Source organism: Suricata suricatta, chromosome 11 (genome assembly GCF_006229205.1).
Source record: "Suricata suricatta isolate VVHF042 chromosome 11, meerkat_22Aug2017_6uvM2_HiC, whole genome shotgun sequence".
Lineage (NCBI taxonomy): Eukaryota > Metazoa > Chordata > Mammalia > Carnivora > Herpestidae > Suricata > Suricata suricatta.
The window spans coordinates 5,208,387-5,232,470 of NC_043710.1; the positions used below are offsets into that span (position 1 = coordinate 5,208,387).

At 38.1% G+C, this 24,084-nt stretch overlaps 1 protein-coding gene across 1 annotated transcript in view; it reads right to left on the reverse strand.

The window, feature by feature from the left end:
- C11H11orf80 (chromosome 11 C11orf80 homolog) overlaps positions 1–24,078 on the reverse strand; it is a 99,423-nt gene extending 75,345 nt beyond the window's left edge. Inside the window, exons 1-3 of the mRNA XM_029915412.1 lie at positions 23,985–24,078; positions 21,510–21,648; positions 15,362–15,415 (exon numbers count right to left, since the gene is read on the reverse strand). Coding sequence (XP_029771272.1) covers positions 15,362–15,415; positions 21,510–21,648; positions 23,985–24,014 — 223 coding nt within the window. The 5' untranslated portion in view covers positions 24,015–24,078. The remainder of the gene's footprint in view (positions 1–15,361; positions 15,416–21,509; positions 21,649–23,984) is intronic.
- Positions 24,079–24,084: the final 6 nt, after the last annotated feature.

Consider the following 24,084-nt stretch of genomic DNA (forward strand, 5'->3'; position numbering starts at 1 on the left):
GAATTTGGAAGATAACATAATAAAATACCAACATTTTCCTCTATTTTTCCGATATTCTAAAATGGGTAATATTGCTTCTATTAACAAAAAGTTCTTCTTAAAAATAATTTGTTTGGGACGCCTGGATGGCTCAGTCAGTTAGGTGTCCAAATTTGGCTCAGGTCATGATCTCGCAGTTCACAAGATCGAGCCCCATGTCAGGCTCTGTACTGACAGCTCAGTCCCTGGACCCTGCTTCAGATTCAGAGTCTCCCACTCTCTCTGCCCTTCCTCCACACTCATGCACTGTCTGTCTGCCTCAATCTCAAATATAAATAAAACATTTTTAAAAATTTTAAATAAACATTAAAAAAATAAAAATAATTTATTTGACAGTGGCAAAAGTCGACATCTGGCTGCATGTTGTTTTTTTATTCTAAGAGACTCAGCAAAACAGTAATAGGCCTGACTTCTTTCCTTTAGCATTATAATAATGCTTGCAAGTAATGTACCAGTAAATAAAGCAGCAGTATCATGTATTTTAAAGAATGAAGCTAATTAAGCCAAAAGATGAAAAGTTCTTTGGTTGGCTCTGTGGCTTGATGTTATTAAATTGTCTAATTATTTCCACATTATAAAACAACCCCAGACATGCTTTAGAGAAAGAAATAAAAAGCAGGACATTTTAATGGAGGATCAGCAAACTTTCAGAAATGTTGTGTCAGATCTTCATTCACTACCTCAAAAAATCAGAGAGACTAGTGGCCATTGCTGCATATTCAGTCAGCTCAGCCAACCAGGTAAGCCAGTCAGGGAAAGTGTGATCACTCAAGTCTCTAAAAAGGAATATGCAGCTGAGCTTCATACTACTACTGGTTACCAAACAAAAAGGATGTACAGTGAGAATGGAGGGAGAAAAAACTTGATCATTCTTCCAAACCTACACCTGCCTTTTCACAGAACCTCAACAACTCAACCACCAAATGTGATACCGGCTATAGATTTCTTCAACCTGTGGTATGAGAGTAAAGTAAGAAGTTATCAAAGGAAGAAAGAAATTAAAATCTGTTCATTCATTGAACATAAATGAGAGTTGTTTATCTGAAAAGCTAATATAGGAAGCAAAGCTCTAGCAAAACAGTCCAAAATACTATGGAATGGTGGTTAAGACAGTTCTGGAGGCAGTCTGTCTGGGTTCATATATCCCATTAAACCACTTATACTACCTTTGTGACTTTGAACAAATTACATACCCTTTTTGCATTTTAAATGAAATGTCTGCTATTAGTGTTATCACCATCAAAAAAAAGGCACAAAAATAAGACATAAGAAATCAGAGAGATAAAAGTACAAATATTTGTAAGTCATAAAAGACTTCACATCAATTAATTTGAAAACTAAGATGAAATACCTAACATATAGCAGGTGTTCAGTAAGTATGTACTGGATGAATGACTGAAAAGAAGTAAATAATCTGTGTGTTTATGTATTTTTTTTATAAGATATGTATGTACCTCCAAAACTGACTCTGGGATAAATAGAAAATTCAAACCAAATGTCATCCAAGAAAATAAGCTGGTTATCAAAAATATTTCCTACAAGGGGCTCCTGGGTGACTCAGTCAGTTAAGCATCCAACTTCGACTCAAGTCATGATCTTATGGTTCGTGAGTCCAAGCCCCATATCGGGCTCTCTATTCTTAGCAAAGAGGCCACTTTGGATCCTCCATCCCCCTCTCTCTGCCCTTCCCTGCATGCTCTCTAAGAATAAACAAACATTAAAATATATATATTTCCTTCTTCACCCACCTCCATCTCAAAATACCAGGTTCAAATGATTTTTTTTTTTACAAGTTAGCTTTACCAAATCTTCAAAGAACACATATAAAAAGTTCCAGAACAGAAACGGATAAACCTGCCTAATGCATTTTATAAAGTAAATATAATCTTGCTACCAGAACAGTACAAGGACAATAGAAACCAATCTCACTGAGAACATCAATAAAATATTAAATCCAGGGTATATAAAAATCTCATGATCAAATTGTGATGGAACTGCAAGGACATCTACCAGTACATGTCATCATATTAATAATTAAAAACCATAAAATAGGGGCATCTAGGTGGCTCAACTGGTTAAGTGTCTGACTCTTGACCAGTTCAGGTTGTGATCTCTGGTTCACGAGATCAAGCCCTGTGTCAGGCTCCAAGGTGACAGCACAGAGCCTCCTTGGGATTCTCTCTCCCTCTCTCTCCCCTGTTCATGCACTCTCTCTCTCTCTCAAATTAAATAATGGTTTTTTAAAAACCATATCTTAATCCCAAAAGGTATAGAAAAAGTTCTTTGGAAAATACAACACACATTCATAACAAACACTACCAGCAAACTGAGAAGAGAAATTCCTCAACCTGATAAGGAGCAAGTGCCAAAAAACTACAGTAAATATACTTAATGGGAAAATTTTAAGTACTCTCATTAAAGGATGACAAACCACAGATACGTAATATCACACCTGTTCTTCTAATCAGTACTAATGCTGTTCTATCTGGTATAATATGACAAGGAAAAGAAGTAAGCCATATAAAGAGTGAAAAGGAAAAGTCAAAATTGTCATAATTTATAGATGCTTTGAATGCCCACATAGAGAATCCAAGAAAATCTACAAATAAACTACCAAAATTATCAATAGTTCAATTCAGCAATGTTGTAAAGAAATGACTACCACTCATAATGGCAACAAAAATTATGACACTAGGGATATGTATAACAAAATATATCTAAAACTGTTTGTTTTGAGAATAATTACAGTGCTAACATAAAATAGAATCGAAACAGGAATGTCATCAGCAAAACAGCAGGCTCTTGCTCCCCCTTGAAGATACTGCCTTAACAACAATACCACGAAGCGCCTGGGCGGCTCAGTTGCTTAGATGTCTGACTTCGACTCAGGTCATGATCTCACCGCTCGTGGGTTTGAGCCCCATGTCAGGCTCTGTGCTGAGAGCTCAGAGCCTGGAGCCTGCTTCAGATTCTTTGTGTGTGTATCTCTCTGCTTCTCCCTCACTTGCACTGTATCTCTCTCTCAAAAATAAATGTTAGAAAAGTTTTAAGAAAACTTTAAAAAAAATACCAAATTGCCTTAATGAGAATTCTAGAAATGAATTAAGAGGTTGTAGCACTCCAGGCAAGTGCAAAATAGGAGCCACTTCAGAGCAGAATCCAGGCTAAAGGAATACCTTCCATTTCAGACATCCTAGCCTCAGAGCTAAGACCAAAACACACTGACTCTTAAGGCTTCTCATGGGAGTTGGTATATATTACTTCCACTAGCATTTCACTGGCCTAAGCAAGTTACATGGCCCAGCTTTATGTCAATGGGCTAGGAAGTATAATTATCCCATGGGAAGAAAATACTTTGAACTAATAGTATCTAGCAAAATGGTCTCTGGAATCAGGCCAACTTTGGCTTTACTAATAACCATGTGCTCTTGGGAAAGTTCCTTGTTTTCCTATAGAATCTTCCTATTGGAGATTATAGTGCCTACCTCCTCGTTGTGGCAATTAAAATTAAGTAACATTTTTAAAAAGATCTAAATGAGAAGCTATATCAATTCACAGACAGAAACACTTAATACTATAAAAATACTGTTACCAAATTAATCTATATATTCAATATAATAACAATCAAGACCACAACAAGATTTTTCATGGAACTTAAATTATAAAATTCATAGGCAAGAGTAACAGTGTTAAAAAACAAAGACAATTCTGAAAAATAACAATAAGGAGGGAAAATCTGCCTTATCATACAGCAAGATTTATTCTAAGGCATTAGGAAATAAGACTATAATACTAACCATACTATCAGTAAAGAGCCCAATGTGGGGCTTGAACTCACAAACCATGAGATCATGACCCGAACCAAAGCCAAGAGTTGGATGCTTAACCAACTGAGCCACGCAGACATCCTTGTAACTTTAGCACTATTAAAAGAACTATATTAAAGACTATCATACTTCAGTGCAGAAAAAGAATGGTTTCAAACCAATGATTGCAGCTTCAACTTTTAAAAACTAGAAACAGGGGAGCCTGGGTAGCTCAGTTGGCTAAGCGTCTGACTTTGGCTCAGGTCATGATCTCACAGTTTGTGAGTTCGAGCCCCGCATCAGGCTCTGTGCTGACAGCTCAAAGCCTGGAGCCTGCTTTGGATTCTGTGTCTCCTTCACTCTCTCTGCCCCTCCCCAACTCATGCTCTGTCTCTCAAAAATGAATAAATGTTAAAAAGAATTTCTAAAAATTAAAAATAATAAAAATAAAAAATAAAAACTAGAAACAGAAGATCAAATGATATCCAAGGCAAGCAGAAGAAATGAAAGCATAAAAGATCAGAGTGAAAAATCAACAACAAAAAAAAATACAACAAAAAGAACATGATTCTTGCCAGACAGATTCAGGGGGGAGAGAGGGGGAGGGAAGAAGTAAGGGAAAGAGAGAGAAAGATAGAACAAACAAATTACTATAAATTACCAATATCAGGAGTGAAAGAGGTGATATTGCTAGACATTCTACAAAGTTTAGAAAGATAATAAGCATATGTTATGGAAAGTTTTATGCCAATAAATTCAACAACAGATGAAATGGGCAAATTCCTTGAAAGACATAAACTACTTACACTTACTGAAGAAAAAAAAGATAACCTGTATACCTAATGGTGAAAATCTGGTATCTCCCTAAGGTCAGAACAAGGTGAGGAAGTCTGATCTCTCCATACGTATTCAACATCACAGTAGAGGATCTAGCCAATTCAATAAGGCAAGAAAAGAAATAAAAGGTATCCATACTTGAAAGGATGAAGTAAAACTCTTTATTTGCAGATGCTATGATCCTCAATGTATAAAATCCTATGAAATCTACATAAAAGCTACTAGAACTAATAGTTTAGCAAAGTTGAAAGAACTTTTAATCTGTTGTATTCCAAATATTGGCAATGAACAATTGGAAATTGAAAATTTCAAAAATATCATTTACAATAGCATCAAAAATATTAAGCAGTGTTAAATCTGACCAAAAAGTTACAACTTGTGTACACTGAGAACTACAGAGAAATTAAAGACAACCTAAGAAATGGCTCATATACTGTGTTCCTGCATCAGAAGAATGCAAGAATATTCATGGGGTGCCGGAGTGGCTCAGTTGGTTAAGCCTCCAATTTGGCTTAGGTCATGATCTCACAGTTCATGAATTCAAGACCTTCATCGGGCTCTGTGCTGACAGTGTAAAGCCTTTTGGGATTCTCTCTCCCTCTCTCTGTGCTCCTCCCCAACTGGCACACACTTGCACACACGTACACACACACTCTCTCTTTTTCCCCTATATTGAGCTATCAATGGAATGCAATCTCAGTCAAAATCCCAATAGGCTTTTGCAGATATTGACAAGTAGATTCTAAAATAGATAGAAATGCCGAGGACCTACAACAAACATGAATGTCATGAACTTGAAAAAAAGAACAAAGTTGGAGGACTTAAAAATCTATTTTAAAGCTATAGTAATCAACACAAAAAGACCAAAGTAACAGAATTCAAAGTCCAGAAGTAGGCCCACACTCATATGGCCAATCAAGTTTTCAGCAAAAGTGCAAAGGCAATTTAGTGGAAAAGGACAGGCTTTTCAATAAATGATACTGGAACAACTAGGATACCATAAGCAAAAAATTAAACTTTAACCCAATTCTTGCATCATATTTAAAATATTAACTCAACATGGGTCACAGACCCAAATTATAAATGTAATAAATGTAATTATAAATGTAAAACCCCAAATTATAAAACTTATGAAAAATGTACAGAAGACGACTTGTGTGACTTTAGGTTATGTGAAGTCTCTTTAGCTATGACACCAAAAGCATAATCCATGGGGGTGTTTGGGTGGCTCAGTTAGTTAAGCATCCGAATCTTGATTTAGGCTCAGGCTTGATCTCAATTCATGGATCCCTCCCTCCCTCCCTCCCCTTCTCTCTCTCTCTAACAAAAATATGACCCATAAAAAAATCACAATGATAAATCTGACTTCATAAAAATTAAGAACTTCTCTGCTGAAGGCCCTTAAAAGAATGAAAGAACAAACCAAAGACTGGAAGAAAATATACTCAAACCATGTATCTGGTTTGTCCAGAATATATATTTTTTAACTCTCAAAATTCAGTAAGAAGAAAACAAAGAATCCAATTGAAATACAGGCAAAAGATGTGAATATATACTTCACCAAAGAAAATACATGGATGGCAAATAAACACGTTTCAAAACTTATACACTTAAAACATGTAGAGAATAGGAGTTTCCAACTTTGTCTTTAAGGTGTTATCATTTTTAAAAAGCTTGAAGAAATATATCACAATCTCAGTACCTGTTCATTCTGTGTAATGAGTATAATTATTATTTATCCTTTGTTATTTCATATTTAAGCAAATATTTTATATTTCAAATGTTTTTTAGATGTTTTTAAGCATTTACTGAGTATTCACTATATGGCCAGTAGTGGGCTAAACACCTGGGATATATGAAAAATTAAGAAAAAACTTCTTACCCTCAAGAAATCTTACCCTCATGATCTAGTAAGGGAGACAGATGCTTTAACAGATCATTTTAGTAAGAGTGAGAATCAATCAAGAGCTCAAAGTGGTCTTGAGGAGTCTGGCAACTCTGAAGAAAATAGATTTGAGGGACCAAGACTAAAGATAAGAAGACCAATTAGGGGGGAGTTCTAGTTTGGCTCGGGTCATGATCTCACAGTTCACAAATGTGAGCTTTGCATAGGGCTCTGCACTCTCAGGGCAGAACCTGCTTCAAATCCTCCATCTCCCTCTCTCTCTGCCCCTCCCTCATGTGTGCTCTATCAAAAATAAATGTAAAAAATAATATAATAAGATCAGTTAGGAAATTATTATAGGCAAGAATGAGATTCTGAATCAGGACCATTATAGGGATAGAGAAAAAGGAGCAGATTCAAGAAATATTTAGGAGTTACAATCAGCAAGATTTTGAGCCTGACTCAATATGAATTTAAGGAAAAGAGAAGAAAAGTTTAAATCACTAGGCTACATAACTACTTAGAGAGTAAAAAAGGAAATAAACTTGGAGGAGGGTCAGGCTTTGAGGAGAATATAAGAAATTAAATTTTAGACATGCTGAATTTGAAGTACCAGTGGAAACCTCAAATGAGTATGCTTAAAAAGTTTAGATGAGCAGAGAATGGGGGAAAAAAGAAAGAATAGATACTAGTATAGAGGAACAGTGCATATAAGTGTGAGAGTACCTAAGTAGGATTATTATTTAAGGAATGGTTGAAAGTTAACCAGCCATTTTAATCCTCCTTAGGTCACAGACGGTTAAAATCTAATTATCCACCTTCTCACCAAATATATGCACATAAATGCGAAACTGCACAAAATTTTAGTTAGATCAGTGACCCTAAGAACCTCTGTTACAGACTGATCGAAAGGAAACATAGACAGGGGTTAAAGTTATTCAACTAGTATTTATTCAATGCCTGCTATATGCCAGACATTGTACTGGGTCCTGGAAACATAGAGATGATTGAGGCAGACTATATGCCTCTCTCTCCTCATGGAGTTCACATTCTAATTGAGAAAAGCAATACATACATGTATACATACATACATACCAAAATAATCCCACAAGATTCCTAAAGAACATAATAGGTGCAGTGAAAAAAATAAGCAGAGTAGGAAGATAAACTACTTTAAACAGGGTAGTTAGGGAAGACTTCTCTGAGGTGGTATTTGAGCAGAGAAACAGAAATGGAAGTGAACCAACCAGCCACATGAAAAACTAAGAAAAGAATATTACAGGTAAAGGGAACAAATACAAAGGCTCAGAGATGAGAAAGAGTTTGGTATGTGTCAAGGAACAGAATGAGGCCATTGTGGCTGAAGCACAAGTGAACTGAGGAAAGAATAGTTTGAGGTAAGGTTTGGAGAGGCAGAAATGAGCCTGATCATTCCTACCAGCAAAATACGAGGGTCCAAATTTCTCTATATCCTTGCCAACACATTATTTTCTGGTTTTTTAAATGTTTAATATTTTTTTAACGTTTATTTTTGAGAGAGACAGAGCACAAGTGGGGCAGGAGCAGAGAGAGAGGGAGACACAAAATCAGAAGTAGGCTCCAGGCTCTGAGCTGTCAGCACAGAGCTTGACGCAGGGCTCAAACTCACAAACTGTGAGATCATGACCTGAGCCAAAGTTGGATGTTTAACCCAATGAGCCATCCAGGTGCCCCTGGGGGCTGGTATTCTTCTCCAGTCTTTTGAAGGGGGAAAAAAAGGGCTGTAAATTTTCTGACTTAGGAAAAACAGTTGAACATGACTGGCCAAACTATTTTACTAAAGAGTTAGATTGTCAATAAACATGGGAATGAGAAGGAAATAATTAAAAAGATAAAAAAGAAATCAAAATAACATGAATGGAAGAAATAAGGGACCTATAAATATGGCCTTTTCATATTCCCCCATCTTATCATTCTCTTCTACACTTTTATTTTTTTCTTTTCTTCACTAGAGTAAGTACATGATAGGAAGTAGCTTCTAGATCTGGGGAAGAAGGACAAACTAAAACGTCACATTTCGCCAAATAGATATTTATGATAGAAGTAGTTCTACATAAATGAATAAGTGTATACATAAAAGGATATATAAATGGATGTCTATGTAAACGGTATGCATATTATGCATATAACCATATATGCAGAATAGTATATTAATACAAAATAATGAGAATTTTTAACACATAAGAATTTATCTTTTTTTAAAAAATGTTTATTTTGAGAGGGAGAGAGAGAGCTCACAAATGCATGAGTGGGAGAAGGGCAGACAGAGAGGGAGAGAGAGACAGAGAGAAAAAATCCAAGCTGGCTCTGTGTTGTCAGCGTGAAACCCAATGCAGGGCTCAAACTTATAAACCATGAGATCATGAACTGAGCTGAAATTATTAGTCGAATGGTTAACCAACCAAGCCATCCAGGCATCCCTGAATTTGTCTTTTTTTTTTTTTTTTTTTTTTTGAGAGACAGAGAGAGATGGCGTGAGCAGGGGAGGGTCAGAGAGAGAAGGAAACACAGAATCCGAAGTAGGCTCCAGGCTCTGAGCTAGCGGTCAGCACAGAGCCCGACGCGGGGCTCAAACCCACGAACCGTGAGGTCATGACCTGAGCCGAAGTCAGATGCTTAACTGAGTCACCCAGGCGCCCCTGAATTTATGTCTTAATGGTCATCATCTCTCAAAGTACAGAAGTTATTCTAATTGACATAGAGAACTTAACATCTAGTCTGAGATGTCTTTTCCCTAATAAGCAATTGGGAAGAATATAAAGATATGTTTAAATTCATATATAATTGAATAAAAGGAAAATTAACCAAAATTTCAATTAGATTAGATAATAGAGAAAAGAAAAAAGAGGATGCCGAAAAAAAAGCTAAAATTTTTAAGCCTGGAAAATTATGAATGTTAGTACCATTGAAAGAAACAAAGACATTACAGAGCAAGTTAGTTTCAAGAAAATGAAATCCATTTTAGATATGTTGTGCATATATTTCAAAAGAAACCTTCAAATGGAATAGACTAATTGACAATCAAAGTTGGGAACATGGCTGTGATAGGGGAAAAAGTCTCATAAGCATAGAAATGATACTAAAACTTTAAAACTAGAAAAGCTGCCTGAAGTAACTATAGAATAATAATACAGAATAATGAAGGGAAGAAAGGCATACTGGCGGTTGAACTTTAAGGAATATCCTGTAGGTTACCAAAGAAGCACCATGAATATACATACCTCCATTAAAGTACTTATCATGTTACATTTTCAGAGCTACCTTTCCTTTTTCCTGCAAAGACTTCCTGTGGCAAGGCAGATGTTCAATTAAAGGTTTTCTGTATAAAAATATGAATAGTTAGGAACCAGAGAAGAAAGTGAGCAAAAAGGAGAATATAAACCATTAGAGAGGGAGTAGAATGGGGAGATAATCTTGGTCATGATTTATTAATCCAGCATAAACAAAACATCCAGAAATTAGAGCCTGTTTGTATACAAATTGATCTGAAGTATTCCAGCTTTGGAGAAAAAGTACCTTGATACAATCCTGATAGAAGAGACTGAAGAGTAAAGAAAATTGAAGCTGGATGGCTCTACAACAGCATAGCTCCCCTAAAGAGAGGTCAGATCTTATTCTAGTCACTGAGAGCCACCAACCAAGCACTGAAGAGAACAGAGTTGAAAGTGAATTCAGAGGCATACTATTAATTTTGTATAGATAAGTAAATTTTTAACATCTGGAAATCTGATGGTTAATGAATCAGCTACCAAAGACTGACTAATGAACCTAATTAAACAGAGTAAAGATTTGTGAATGGACCAATTTAAAGCAGTTTGTTATGTTATAGGAATGCTATATAAATAACAATAGTAATAAAGCATAACTAATGGTGCATAAACCAGAGAGCTACAAGATTTAAATCTTAAGCATGGACAATTTCCTTTGTGGGCTTCAGTGAAGCATTTTTGTTACTAATTAGTACAACAAATAGCATCACTGAGTGGAGGTTAGTATCATGGGCCTGGAGAGAAGAAAGTTAAAATTGACTATTAAATGTGACTATGAGCAAATGACTCAATTTTTATTATGTACTTGATATGCAGTACTTCCTCTTTGTACTAAAAGCTAGCCACTTCCATTTTATCGTAAGGATATAAAAACAAGTTAAATAAATATGCAAAAATTGCTGTGAGCTTTTAAAATCATTAAATTAAACCTAAGTTACCATGATACTAAAGTTTGTATCAGCATAACAAACAGGTGGTTATTCCACAAACTAAATTCAACTCAATACCTTCTATTAACAGTGATAATAAAACCATTCCCTTGTACCTGCACAGTTTTTCACTTTTTTCAAAGCACTTTCACAAATGTTAATTGAAGAAGTAGTATTATATATGATCTGACCATTCATAAAAAGGCATGCTAAGGGATGCCTGGGTGGCTCATTCAGTTAGTCGTCCGAGTTCAGCTCAGGTCATGATTTCACGGTTCATGGGTTCGAGTCCCACGTCAGGTTCTGTGCTGACAGGTCAGAGCCTGGACCCTGCTTCGGATCCTGTCTTCCTCTCTCTCTGCCCCTCCTCTACTCATTCTGTTTCTCTCTGTCTCAATAATAATAAACATTTAAAAAATGTTTTTAAAGGCATGCTAAGTATAAGTTTATGCTGCAGGAAATACTATCTCCTCCCTAGTGCTAATAACATACTCCCTGTTATTTACTTGGACTTTCACTTCTTTCAAAGCACTTTCACATATATTTCCTAGAGCCACGGCATTAGGAATGACCTTTCCATTCTTGCATCATCCAAAAACAGAGGACTACAGATTGAATATAGAATAGATGATTTTTAAGCAGTCAATTCATGATTCTTAAAGATGAACTCAGGTTTCCCAAAAGTCTTAGAGCAAACTCTCCATCTAGCACAAGGTGCTGACTCTCCCTTTCTTCCAGAAATAGGCTTTGGGAAGCAATAGAATTAAGTGATTCAGATTTCATAAGTATGGGTATAAGGGAAGAAACCAAATCTGTTTTGATCACCTCTGTAACCCCTCTGTGTCAAACACAAGGCTCAATATGTAGTTAATGCTCAATAAATCATCATTATGATGATCACCACAGTAAGAACATTCTACCCAAGCTCCCACAGAAAATCTGCTATGAAGCTATTAGTTTTCTTCCGCAATTACTGCTTTCAAATGTGTGCACATCAAGAAGAATCTAAGGAAGATTAGGATCACAGAGCAAAAAGCAGAGGTCCATTAAGAATCCAGGCTACAAAGGCACCTGCATGGCTCAGTTGGTTAAGTGTCCCATTCTTAATTTTAGCTCAGGTCATGGTCTCACAGTTTGTGAGATTGAGCCCCACATCAGGCTCTGCATCAACAACATGGAGCCTACTTAGGATTCTCCCTCTCCTTCTCTCTTTTTGCCCTTCCCCTTACTTGTTTGCTCTCTCAAAATAAATAAATAAACATTTAAAAAAAAAGAATCCAGGATACAGGCTTCTAGAAGGTAGATTCAGAGGGCCAAGACAATTTCAAAGACAAAGGGAAATATACCTAATGATCCTTAATTTACCAAGCAAGCACTTTTTTAAAATTCCCCATGCATAAGCCAAAACTCCTTCAGCAAACTGGCACCATCACTCTGCAAAACAGTATGGAGTTTCATCAAAAACTTACACTAATTCAAATGGATACACACACCTCAATGTTTATAGCAGCATTATTTACAGTACCCAAATTATGGAAACAGACCAAATGTCTATCAAAACCCATGATGAATGGATAAAAAGGATGTGGTGTGTACACACACACACAAAGAAATATCACTCAGCCATAAATTTAATTCATAAAGAATGAAATCTTGTGATTTGCAATGTGAATGGAGCTAGAAAGTATTATGCTTAGCAAAATAAGTTAGTCAAAGAAAAACAAATACCATATGATTTCACTCAGATGTATTATTTAAGAAACAAAACAACAAGCATAGGGGAAAAAAAGAGAAAGGTAACCCAATAAATAAAGTGGAGAGAACAAGAAGAGAATGGATGGTTACCAGAAGGGAAGTTGGTGGGGAGGATGGCTTAAATAGGTGATGTGGATTAAAGATTGCATGTGTGATGAGTAGCTGGGATCGTATATAAATGCTGAATCACTAAATTGTACACCTGAAATTAATTTACACTGCATGTTAACTGGAACTTAAATAAAAACTTAAAAAGTAACAGTAAAAAAATAAAAATTAACTCAAAAAAGAAGTTCCAAAATGGAAAATTATATCCGATGTTGTTTATATACTGACATTCATTTCGTGATTTGCAAAAATAGTTTCTTTTTCTTTGATATGACCAAGATAACGAAAGGTACTTTGGTTTATTCAGTAATTGAGTTACTGGAAATTTGGTTCTAAATTAAAATTTTTAATTGCTTTCATTTTAAAAAGCACTAAGAGAAGCACCTGTATAGCTCAATCGGTTAAGCATCTGACTCTGCCTGAGATTCTGTGTCTCCCTCTTTCTCTGCCCCTCCCCAACTCGCACTCTGCCTATCTCAAAAATAAACATTAAAAAATTTTAGGGGTGACTGGGTGGCTCAGTCAATTGAGCTTCCGACTTCGGCTCAGGTCATGATCTCACAGTTCATGAGTTCAAGCCCCACATCAGGCTCCCTGCTGTCAGCACAGAACCTGCTTCAGATCCTCTGTTCCCCCTCTCTCTGTCCCTGCCCTGCTCACTCTCTCAAAAATAAATAAAACACTTTTAAGGATTTAAAGCACTAAGAAACATTACTGTTTTTTCCCATAATATTTTATTGTCAAATTGTTTTCCATATAACACCCAGTGCTCTTCCCCTTAAGTGCCCTCCACCATCACCACCACCTCTTTTCTCCCTTCCCCCTTCCCCCTCAACTCTCAGTTCATTTTCAGCATTCAATAGTCTCTCAAGTTTTGCATCCCTCTCTCTCCCCAACTCTCTCTCCCTCCTCCGCTCCCCCTGGTTCTCCATTAGGTCTCTCCTGTTTTCCTGCTAGACCTATGAGTGCAAACATATGGTTTCTGTCCTCCTCTGCCTGGCTTACTTCACTCAGCATGACACCCTCAAGGTCCATCCACTTTCCTACAAAAGGCCATATGTCATTCCCTCTCATTGCCATGTAGTACTCCATCGTGAATATATACCACATCTTCTTGATCCAAGAAACATTACTGTTTTTAAAAGTCAAATGGTAGGGTGCCTGGGTGGCTTAGTTGGTTAAGTGTCCAACTTCGGCTCAGGTCATGACCTTATGGTTTGTGGGTTCAAACCCCGTGTCAGACTCTACTGACAGCTCAGAGCCTGAAGCCTGCTTCAGATTCTGTGTCTGTCTCCTCCCCCTGCCTCTCTGCCCCTCCTCAGCTCATGCTTTGCTCTCTTTTTCTGTCTCAACAGTAAATCAAAAATATTTAAATTTAGGGCATCTGGGTGGCTCAGTCAGCTAAGCATAGAACTTTGGCCCAGGTTATGATCTCATGGTTCATGGGTTTGAGCCCCGTGTCGAGCTCTGAGAGCCTGGAGCCTGTCTTCAGATTCTGTGTCTCTCACTCTCTCTGACCCTCCCCTGCTCATGCTCTCTCTTTCTCTCTCAAAAATTAATAAAAACATTTAAAAAATGTTTTTAAAAGTTTTTTAAAGGCAATGGTAAATAAATATAAAAATAAAAGTCCAACAGTAACACATTTCATAAATATTTATAAAATTACACTGCTCTAATGTAACTTTTATTATTTCCATATATAACAATACAGAACATTTTCTTAAAGTAATGACAAGTATAAGTTTATTTTTTTTAAACCACCACAAGCTACTTACATTCCAAATTTAGTTGGAGATTTTTTTTTTTTAATTACTTTATAGGGGTGTCTGGTTGGCTCAGTGGGTTAAGCTTCTGACTCTTGATTTCAGCTCAGGTCATGATCTCAGGGTTTGTGAGTTCAGGCCCACATAGAGCTCCAGCTTGTTAGTGCTTGGGATTCTCTCTCCCTGTCCACCCCCCAGCCCCACCATTCCCTGCTTGTAGGTGCATACCATGCACTCTCTCTCCCCCTCAAAAATAAACAAAAAATTACTTTGTAAAATTTGTAAATTAACCATTCATTAGGAAAAGAGAGGCCCATTGGATAATATACAAATTATACAACCATCGATGATAAATATAAAAGCACAGCAGTTCTCAGATCATTTTGATCTTCTTAAAATAAATGTATGTCCTTCAGCTTTAGATTATTCTCAGATTAAAAGAACGAAGAACTAAAGCCAAGGTCACCAAAAGCTCCTAAACTATACCAACTTTGGTATGTGGGGAACAGTATTAATACTAGCCAAAATAATTTACAATAAAGCATTCTTCACACATTATCTCTTTGAGGTATATGGGAATAATTTACCAAAAATTTTATTTTATAACTGGGATAATTTTGCCCGAGGTTGGATAGAAAGTATTCAGAGAAGCTATAGTGACCTAAGTGTCTTGTTCATTGCTGTATGTATACAATTTTATAGATCATTTTCCAGTAAGATTGCCAGGTAAAATACAGAATAAAATATTGCATGAAACATACTTACACTACAAAATTACTCATTGTTTATCTGAAATTCAAATTTAAGTGAGCATCCTGTACTTTTATTTGCTAAATCTGGCAACCCTATCTTTCAGTTTGTCTCTTTCAGAAAATACCATATTCACTACGAGGAAGAGACTTAATCTCTTGAAAGTAGAGTAATTCTTTACCTTTTAGGAATTTCTTGAGAACCAAGCCACCATAAATGTTTCCTGCAGAAGCAACTGTAAGAAACAGAATACAAATAAATATCACAAATAAAACAATTAAACATATCTAAATCTAATGGGAGCCTAAAAACACCACTTACAAATACAATACATTAAAAAAAAGTGTACCACTATGTAATGAGCTTACTGAAAATAGAGACACCAAAGAAACATTATGAGGCTACAATAGCTCTCTGGGGGCAAAATAACTTCTTGAAGATAAGAACCAAATGGCAAGTCATGGCAAGTCTTTTTCAACACCAGAACTGCTTCTTTAGATATTACTATTCCTGAGAGAAAAGGATGATAGGAAGACTGAACACTGTAGCTAGTAACCAGAATATATCCTGCCAATAGCCCATATTCCAGTGTAAGATTCAATTAAAAATGTTGACCTTTCTTTTAAACAATTCTTTAGTAGAAAATACCTTTAAAAAATCTTAATGTTTGTTTATTTTTGAGAGAGACAGAGCACGAGCCGGGCAAGGGCAGAGAGAGGGAGACACAGAATCCAAAGCAGGCTCCAGGCTCCAGGCTCTTAGCACAGACCCTGAAGCGGGGTTGGAACCCACGAACCATGAGATATGACCTGAACCAAAGTTGGAGACAACCGACTATGCCACTCACGAACCCCTTTAATAGAAAATATTAGACTACCACCTAAGAATTCTCCACACGGAGTTCTAACTATGAATATCAGAATATTTAGAGTAATAATTATAAAAAATTTTAAGTAAATCTACCCCCAATGTGGGGCTCAAATTCACAACCCTGAGATAAAGAGTCACATGCTCTACTGAATGAGCCAGTCAGGCACCCCCTAGAGCAATAATTCTTCAGAGGAAGAGGGTAGGGAAGGAAACAGGGACTTAAGAGGGAAGGAAGAAAAAAGATCAGAACCACCTGGAGACTTTTTCTAAATTGAACATCCCCCCACCCGAAGGGATGTGACCCACAGTTAAGAATTTAAGAATCATTGCAATAGGAAACAATGAAAAGGTCTCTATCCCTCAAGAAATGTGTATTCTTCAGGCAGGGGGAAAAGGCTGAGAATAAATGAACTACAGTGAGAGGCAACACCATTCTCTAGATGTGTGCTGTCCAAATACAGTAGCTACTAGATACATGTAGCTACTTAAATTTAAATTTAGCTAAATTAAATTAAAAATAAGATTCCTCAAACTACCCATATTTCAAGTGGTCATTGGCATCATTAGTGTGGCTAATGGCTATTGTACTGAATAGCATAGACACAGAGAACATTTCCATCATCACAAAAAGTTTGACTGAAATGTTATTAGAGCAGTGCTTTAGATTTCCAGATTTTGAATGATTCTGGACAAATGATATTTCAAAAGGCCTGGGCCCAAGTAGCATACGACATTCAATAAAAGACAATCATTTCTTTTTTTCTCAACATTCCTCACAAGCATACACTGATTCTAACTCAAGGAGAGTGGGTCATTGGGCGAGGGATGGCAGGTGGTGGCAGGCCTACACTAGTGATTAGCGAGGAGTTGAACATTAATAAGAAAAAAAATACAACTTATATATCTCACAGTGTCCATGATGTTTCTCAATTGCATATGTCACACTGTCTCCTCAAACATCCTTTTTTAGTTTTAACAAGTGCCATATCAACAGTTGTTGAAAATGGGTCACTTTTGGTGAATGTACTCAGGGAGAAATTATCCTGCCTGCTCCACACCCCATCCAGCCTCCAGCTTTTAGCTGTACTTCTAATGTCTCTGTACTCTGTGCTGACAGCTTAGAGCCTGGAACCTGCTTAGGATTCTGTATCTTCCTCAATCTCTGCCCCTCCCCCACTCACACTCTGTCTTTCTCTCCTTCAAAAACAAACAGTAAAAAAAATTAAAAAGAAAAGAGTTTTATCATTCTATCTTTCAAATGCAAAGATAACAATAGAGACTTAATTGTAAAGCACATAATTTTTAGAGCAACACCATTCCCAAAGTCCCCTCTATAGAACAAAAGGTAATATATGAAAAAAAAAAAAAAAGCTGTTGAGGTCAAATATGTTTGGAAAACGCTGTATACTTTGGCACATTTAAGAAAAATTTTTTTAAGTTTATTTATTTTGAGAGAGTGCGAGCAGAGGAGGGACAGAGAGAGAGAGAGAGTCCCAAGCAGCTGTCAGCAAAGAGCCCAATGTAGGGCCAACCCCACAAACAATGAGATCACAACCAGAGCCAAAACCAAAAGTCAGGTGCCTAACCAGCTGAGCCACCCAGGAACCCCTACCATAGCCCATTTTTAAAAAAATATGTTTATTTATTTTTGAGAGAGAGAGCATGCATGCAAGCAGGGGCAGAGCAAGAGAGGAACAGAGGATCCAAAGTGGACTCTGTACTGACAGCAGAGAGCCAGATGCGGGTCCCAAACTCACGAACTACAAGATCATGATCTGAGCCAAAGTTGAACACTTAACCAACTTGAGCCACCCCGACACCCCTCTAGCCCATTTTTAAAGATTCAAAGTCTATACTGGCATATCAAAGGTTCTGAGAAAATGCAAAGCAATGAAACTCATTTGATTTTAACCAGCAGTCCCCAAATTTAGAGGACTAATTCCTTCCTCCTAACTCACATAAGCATCTTGCAACACACATTAAAAAAATATATACTGCAATAAAAAATATGTTAAAGAGTTCACTTGTTGATGGAAAAACCATATAATGATCTCTCAGTTTCTTATGGGTAGATCATTCAAGTAATAAACTTTACTGCTGTGTTGTTAAGTTGAATTTTGTACCTCTAAGAGAGACTTAGAAGAACTAAGCTCCAGTATTTGTGAATATGACTTTATGTGGAAATAGGATCTTCACAAATGTAATAAAGTTAAGATGAGGTCATACTGGTTAGGGTGGACTTAAATCCAATTGGTGTCCTTAGAAGAAGGCTATATGAAGACAGAGACACAGATAAACACAGGGTAGAATATCCCACGAAGGCAGAGGCAGAAACTGGTATGCCTACAAGCCAACACCAAGGGCTTGATGGCAACTACCAGAAGCTAAGAGAGAGGCATTATAATAAATTCCACCCTCAGACTCTCCAGAAGGAACCAATTCTACTTGACCTTGATTTGAACCTGGCTTCCATACATGGGGCGGAGGGGGATAAATTTATTTTGTTTGTGCTTCTTTGTTATAGCAGCCTTAGATAACTAATACACCGTTTTTCATCACATCAGAAATTTCAGACCAAACACACCACTCAAACTTTTAGGTAAAGATGTCAAATTGAACATACCTGTTATTTTTACTACCTCCTGAAATTGCAATAAAACAATAGGGAAGAGGTATTTTTAAAAGGAATAAGCCCACAAGGACAGAGAAAAGACAGATATGATTGTAATAAAATTCTAGATACTGAAAAGCAGAAAGAATAGTGGGAAAGAATTTAGGCGACCTGAGAAATTGAATTATAAACCAGAAATAGGGAAAGGCAAGAAACAACCCAAATGATACAACAAAATCCCCGAAGACTCAGGAATCCAGAATCAGGAACTTCTCGAAGTAGGGATGGAGTGGGAGCTAAAATAAGGAGAATCAATTGAAAAAATAAATTTAAGAATAAGTCAGGTCTTTAGATTCCCTCCTCCACTCTGCATTCTAGGAATTGACCCTTCTTAACCTTGGTGGGGGTAGAGGAAGGGTTATTCTTTGAAAAAGAAGAAGCATGAGTTTTTCAGCTGAGGACCAAAGTTGTATAAATAAATGGCCTGAATGAACATAAAGACTGACTGCTGAGATATCTCTCTTATACCTCCATCCCAGAACACTCACAATCTGGCTTTTTATATATGTAGAGAGAGGCTATGAACATATACATGGAAAAATCTAGCAGAATGCATATTGAATGTTAATTAATAATTATCTTAAGGGATGAAATGACTGGAAAGTCTCACACAATATATGTGTCTGTAATACTGGAATGCTTTATGATGACCATGTATTACCCTTCCTTCTACCAAAAAATTATGAAACTTATGACATAAAAATCAGAGATAATAGACAATAAAGAGAAAAGAAATATTCCCTACACTTCACATGGGCTGAAGAAGACCATTAGGGCCAAAATTCCTATGGAATTAGGCTTCTTTCCAAAAGCTAATGTGGCTCAAGTCCTCTGCTTTGAGTGAAATCAACCCCACTACCTTGGCCAGCTCATTGGATTGCCTCTGTCTCCAAATGCATGAACTAACACAGCCATATACAGAACATCACCCTAGCCACGTAGCTAACCAAAACTCTCTTATGAATAATGGGAATTCTGTCCAGAGTGGAGTTCATGCACAGTAACAGCAAACCAACCTATCATATCTTCCTCAAGGACATTTACTGCTAGGTACCCAGAGAGAAGACAGGGCATTCCAGTCCAGTGAGAAAATGTCTTGTGTAGAACCTAGAGTACCATTCAGTCTCAACTGGGACTGAGGATGGCTTTCATTCCAAAGTATCCTTCAATGAACCTACAGACAGACACACACTGTCTTCTCTCTCTCTCTCTCCTATTACACCACACAACCAAACAAAAAAGTGATCACTTCAAAAGTTCAAGAAAATCAATTGTTCCAGGATCACTCAATGCATCAGCTTTCCCTCAGAAGGAAGGAAGGAAGGGAAGGAGGGAGGAAAGGAAGAGAAGGAAGGAAGGAAGGAAGGGGAAAAAAAGAAAGAAAAGAATAAAAGCCAAAAGAAGTTTACTTTCAAACTAGAATTATCAAAGTATGCACCATTCATCATTTTATTTCTTTTCCCTTTCCTTTATTTTTGGTTCTTTTCCAACTATCAAAGACTGGACATGAAAAAGAAGATAAAATTCAATGTAATATAATTTTTTTGTGAAAGAGGAGGTTAAAACCAAGAGCAAGAATGAGATTGCTTCCGAGAATTCTTAAACTAGAAAAATAATCCTTTCTGCCAATCCTGGTGTCTGAATGATTCCCAGAGCCCTGCAAATGGACCAGATTTCTAGAGCCTTGAAAATAAACAGTAATGTCCTAAAAATATGGACTCATTTTACACCTCACCTTGGTGAGATAGAGCCAAGCAGCTGCCAAGAACAAAGGCCACATATCCCAATACCTGGCAAACAAATGTACTATTGCCTCACAAAGTAATTGCTTCTCTGAGGTGCCCACAGTGTATTTGTAGAGAAGCTTCGAGAGCAAGTTGAGGAGCGGCTGTCCTTCTATGAAACAGGGGAAATTCCACAAAAGAATCTGGATTATGAATAAGGCAATGGTTCAGGCAGAGGAAGTAGCTGCTGAGATTGCTAGGAAGCTGAAGAAGCATGAGAAGAAATGCTTGAAAAAGAAGAAAGAGCTGCCCATTCTTGCCCTTGTGTCTTTGGAAAACCGCAGTAGTACCCCCAAAGGAGTGTGAGGAGACAAGTGAGAGACCCATAAAGAAAAAAAAAACTCAAAAAACCCCAAAAGCCCCAGAAGACTTCTCAGGAGAATGGAATGGAAGACCCATCTGCCTCTATCTCCATAGGCAAGAAAAAGAAATCTTTTTCCAAGGAGGAGCTGGTTAGTAGTGATCTTGAAGAGACAACTGGCAGTGGAAGTTTTCCCAAGAAGAAGAAATCCTTCCCCAAAGAGGAACCAGTTAGTGATGCTAAAGAGGCAGGAATTAAGAGCATCTCCAAGGAAAAAGAAGAAATTCTCTTCCAAGGAGGAGCCACTCAGCAGTGGACCTGAAGAGGCTGCTGGCAGCAAGAGCAGCAGCTCCAATGGAAAACAAAAAAGCTCCAGAAGTTATCCCAGGAAGATTAGAATGGATATTTACCTGGTTAGGCATAATCCGCATGACATTTTCCAACCCATCTCTTATATCCCAATAAAAACAAATTCACAAGAATAAAAAAAATTCTGATAAGAGTCATTCTACTGACCTTTCCTGTATGACACATTTGTAAATCTATCGCCAGATACATATTACATAACTACTTAAGTTTTTAAATTATAGAATAACTCTGGAGTGATAACATAATAAGAGTATGACTAACTGAAATTATTAAGTTAACCAGAACAAATCATAACAAAAAAGATAGAAAATCAATTATTTCTTCCTCTACTTACTCTTTGTTACACAATGAAGAGTATTTGCCTGGTGCTTAGAATGTAATGCTTCCATGGAAATCACTAGCTGTCCTTCTAGCAATGCTTCGTTTGATACTCCTGTTTCACACTTCCAGTGAATTATTAAATATTTCAAAATCTGAAAAAGGTACAATTCAGAGAAAACAAATCTTTAGAAATCATAGTAATAATAAATGTATGTGATATGGTTGAATTAATAATCCTAATTTCAAAAAAAAAATATTCTTGTTTGCAAAATGTCAGATTCACATTTGTTTAGAACAAAGTTTTATGTCTAAAAAGAAGAAATAACTGGGTAAGTGACATAAGAAAGGAGACATAAGAGGGGCGCCTGGGTGGCTCAGTCGGTTGAGCCTCTGACTTCGGCTCCGGTCAGATCTCACGTTCGTGGGTTCGAGCCCCGCGTCAGGCTCTGTGCTGACAGCCAGCTCAGAGCCTGGAGCCTGCTTCCGGTTCTGTGTCTCCTTCTCTCTCTGCCCCTCCCTCTCATGCTCTCTCTGTGTATCAAAAATAAATAAAACATTAAAAAAAAAAGAAAGGAGACATAAGAAATTAACACAATGCCCAACAAGACAGTAAATGGAGACAATAAATTGCTTTATTCAAAGGGTAAGTTCATCTGGAAATAATAATTTGGAAAAATTAAGTGGGAGTTTGTTTTTCCTGTTTCTTTTTTCTAAGTAAAAGCCAACATGAAGATTATGAATAAGAGTGACATCTGGTTATGAATCATCTTTACCTTTCATTAAATCATCAGTTCTGAGGATGGGAATACTAGTTAAAGATCACTGGCTCTAGAGGCAGATGTCTGGGTATGCCATGTGATCTTACGCAAGTTATTTAACTCCTCTCTACTTCAGCTTTCTTATTTACCAAAATGAGGACAACCTACCACATATGGCTGCTGCCAAATGTGAACAAAATAATAAGAGCAAAAAGCTTAACACAATGCCTGGCATGTATGTACAAACACATATATGTACATATATACATGCATTTCTTAAATGCTTGTAGACCTTAGCTTTCATTTTTAATAAGTTCATCTTTGGTGAAGATGGCACACAGTATTTTAAATTAAACAGGTTTCCAAGATGTCTAGATAAAACATTCAATCTTGATGGGACAAATTTAAAAGAAAATATATTGTATTTAATTCCATTACTTATGAAAGTAGATTCTCACTTCCACACTAAGGTACCATAGGGAAAATTATCACCCCTTTGCTTAAAGGCAAGGAGATCTCGGTAAGAGAACTTGGGAATGAATCTCCTAATTTGTACCAGAGTTTATAAGGATGGTTTCTAGGCATTTCTACAGTCTAACACCTTCCTTGGCACCTTCTCTGTCGCTGTGCTCCCCTCTGCTACAACTTTCCTGCAGTTTCTTCAACCGTGAGGGAGGAGTTGGGAAAAGAACACTGGCCTATGAGTCAGAAGCTCTGGGTTCTAGCCTAGGATCCGTCGTCTGTAAAATCTAACCCTCCAACTTTCTTTGATGAGGATGAAGGAGGCGAGAGGGCCAAGAGAACTATCGGGTGCCATCATGCCAGTCCCGTCTGGCCTGCGGTTCTGCTCTGTCTGGCACCCTTTGCAAGACCAGCAGCTTAAGAACTTGATCAGGGGCACCTGGGTGGCTCAGTCGGTTAAGCGTCCAACTTCGGCTCAGGTCAGGATCACACAGTCCGTGAGTTCAAGCCCCGCTTCGGGCTCTGTGCTGACAGCTCAAAGCCTGGAGCCTTTCTTTGGATTGTCTCTCTCTCTCTCTGCTCCTCCCCACCTCACTCTCTCTCTCTCTCAAAATTAAAATAAAGACATAAAAAAAAAAGAAGAAGTTGATCAGATGTCGGCCGTGAAGGCACCTCAACAGGTGAACCCACATGGCGAGGCAGCACCGGGCGTTCAGCCCCACCTTCCAGAGCTGGAAAGTTCTCCGGCCCGGGCCGCGCGGCGCCGTCGGAGCCCGGGGCGGCCTCTGCACCGCGGACGGTCATCCCCAGACGCCCCGGCCTACTCCGGAGTGCTCCCCACACGCGGCCCACCGCCGAACACGACTCTCCCTCACTCCCACTTCCCCACCACTGCTCTGGACTTCCGCCCGGGGCTGCCCATCCCGCCCTCCTGCACGCCCTCACGGCACTGGGAGAACCTCTAGGCTGGCCTCCCGACCTGAACCCGGGTGCCTGCTAACGCCAGGCAAACACTTCTGCCTCCCGAGCCTGGGGCAGGTACCACCTCCTCCTCGCAGCCATTCCCCCGAGTGAGCCCAGACGCTCCCTCGTCCGCTCCTCACAGCCCCGTACCAGGCAGGCGGAATGTCCCCGAATCCCCTCTAGTCCTGAACCTTCCTTCTCTACCTCAGGCACCGCCAGACGCCTCTGCCCAAACTTCGCGGTCACCTCACAAAACCCTTCTCACACAGCGTCCTTCTCTGCTTTCTCTCCCCTCCCGGCATCACCTCGCACACTGCCACCGCCGTGCCCTCCATGCCGCGCGGGGAGCGGCAGCACCGCCCACAGCCTGCTGCCAGCGCGGACGTCGACCTCCACGGGCGCCCA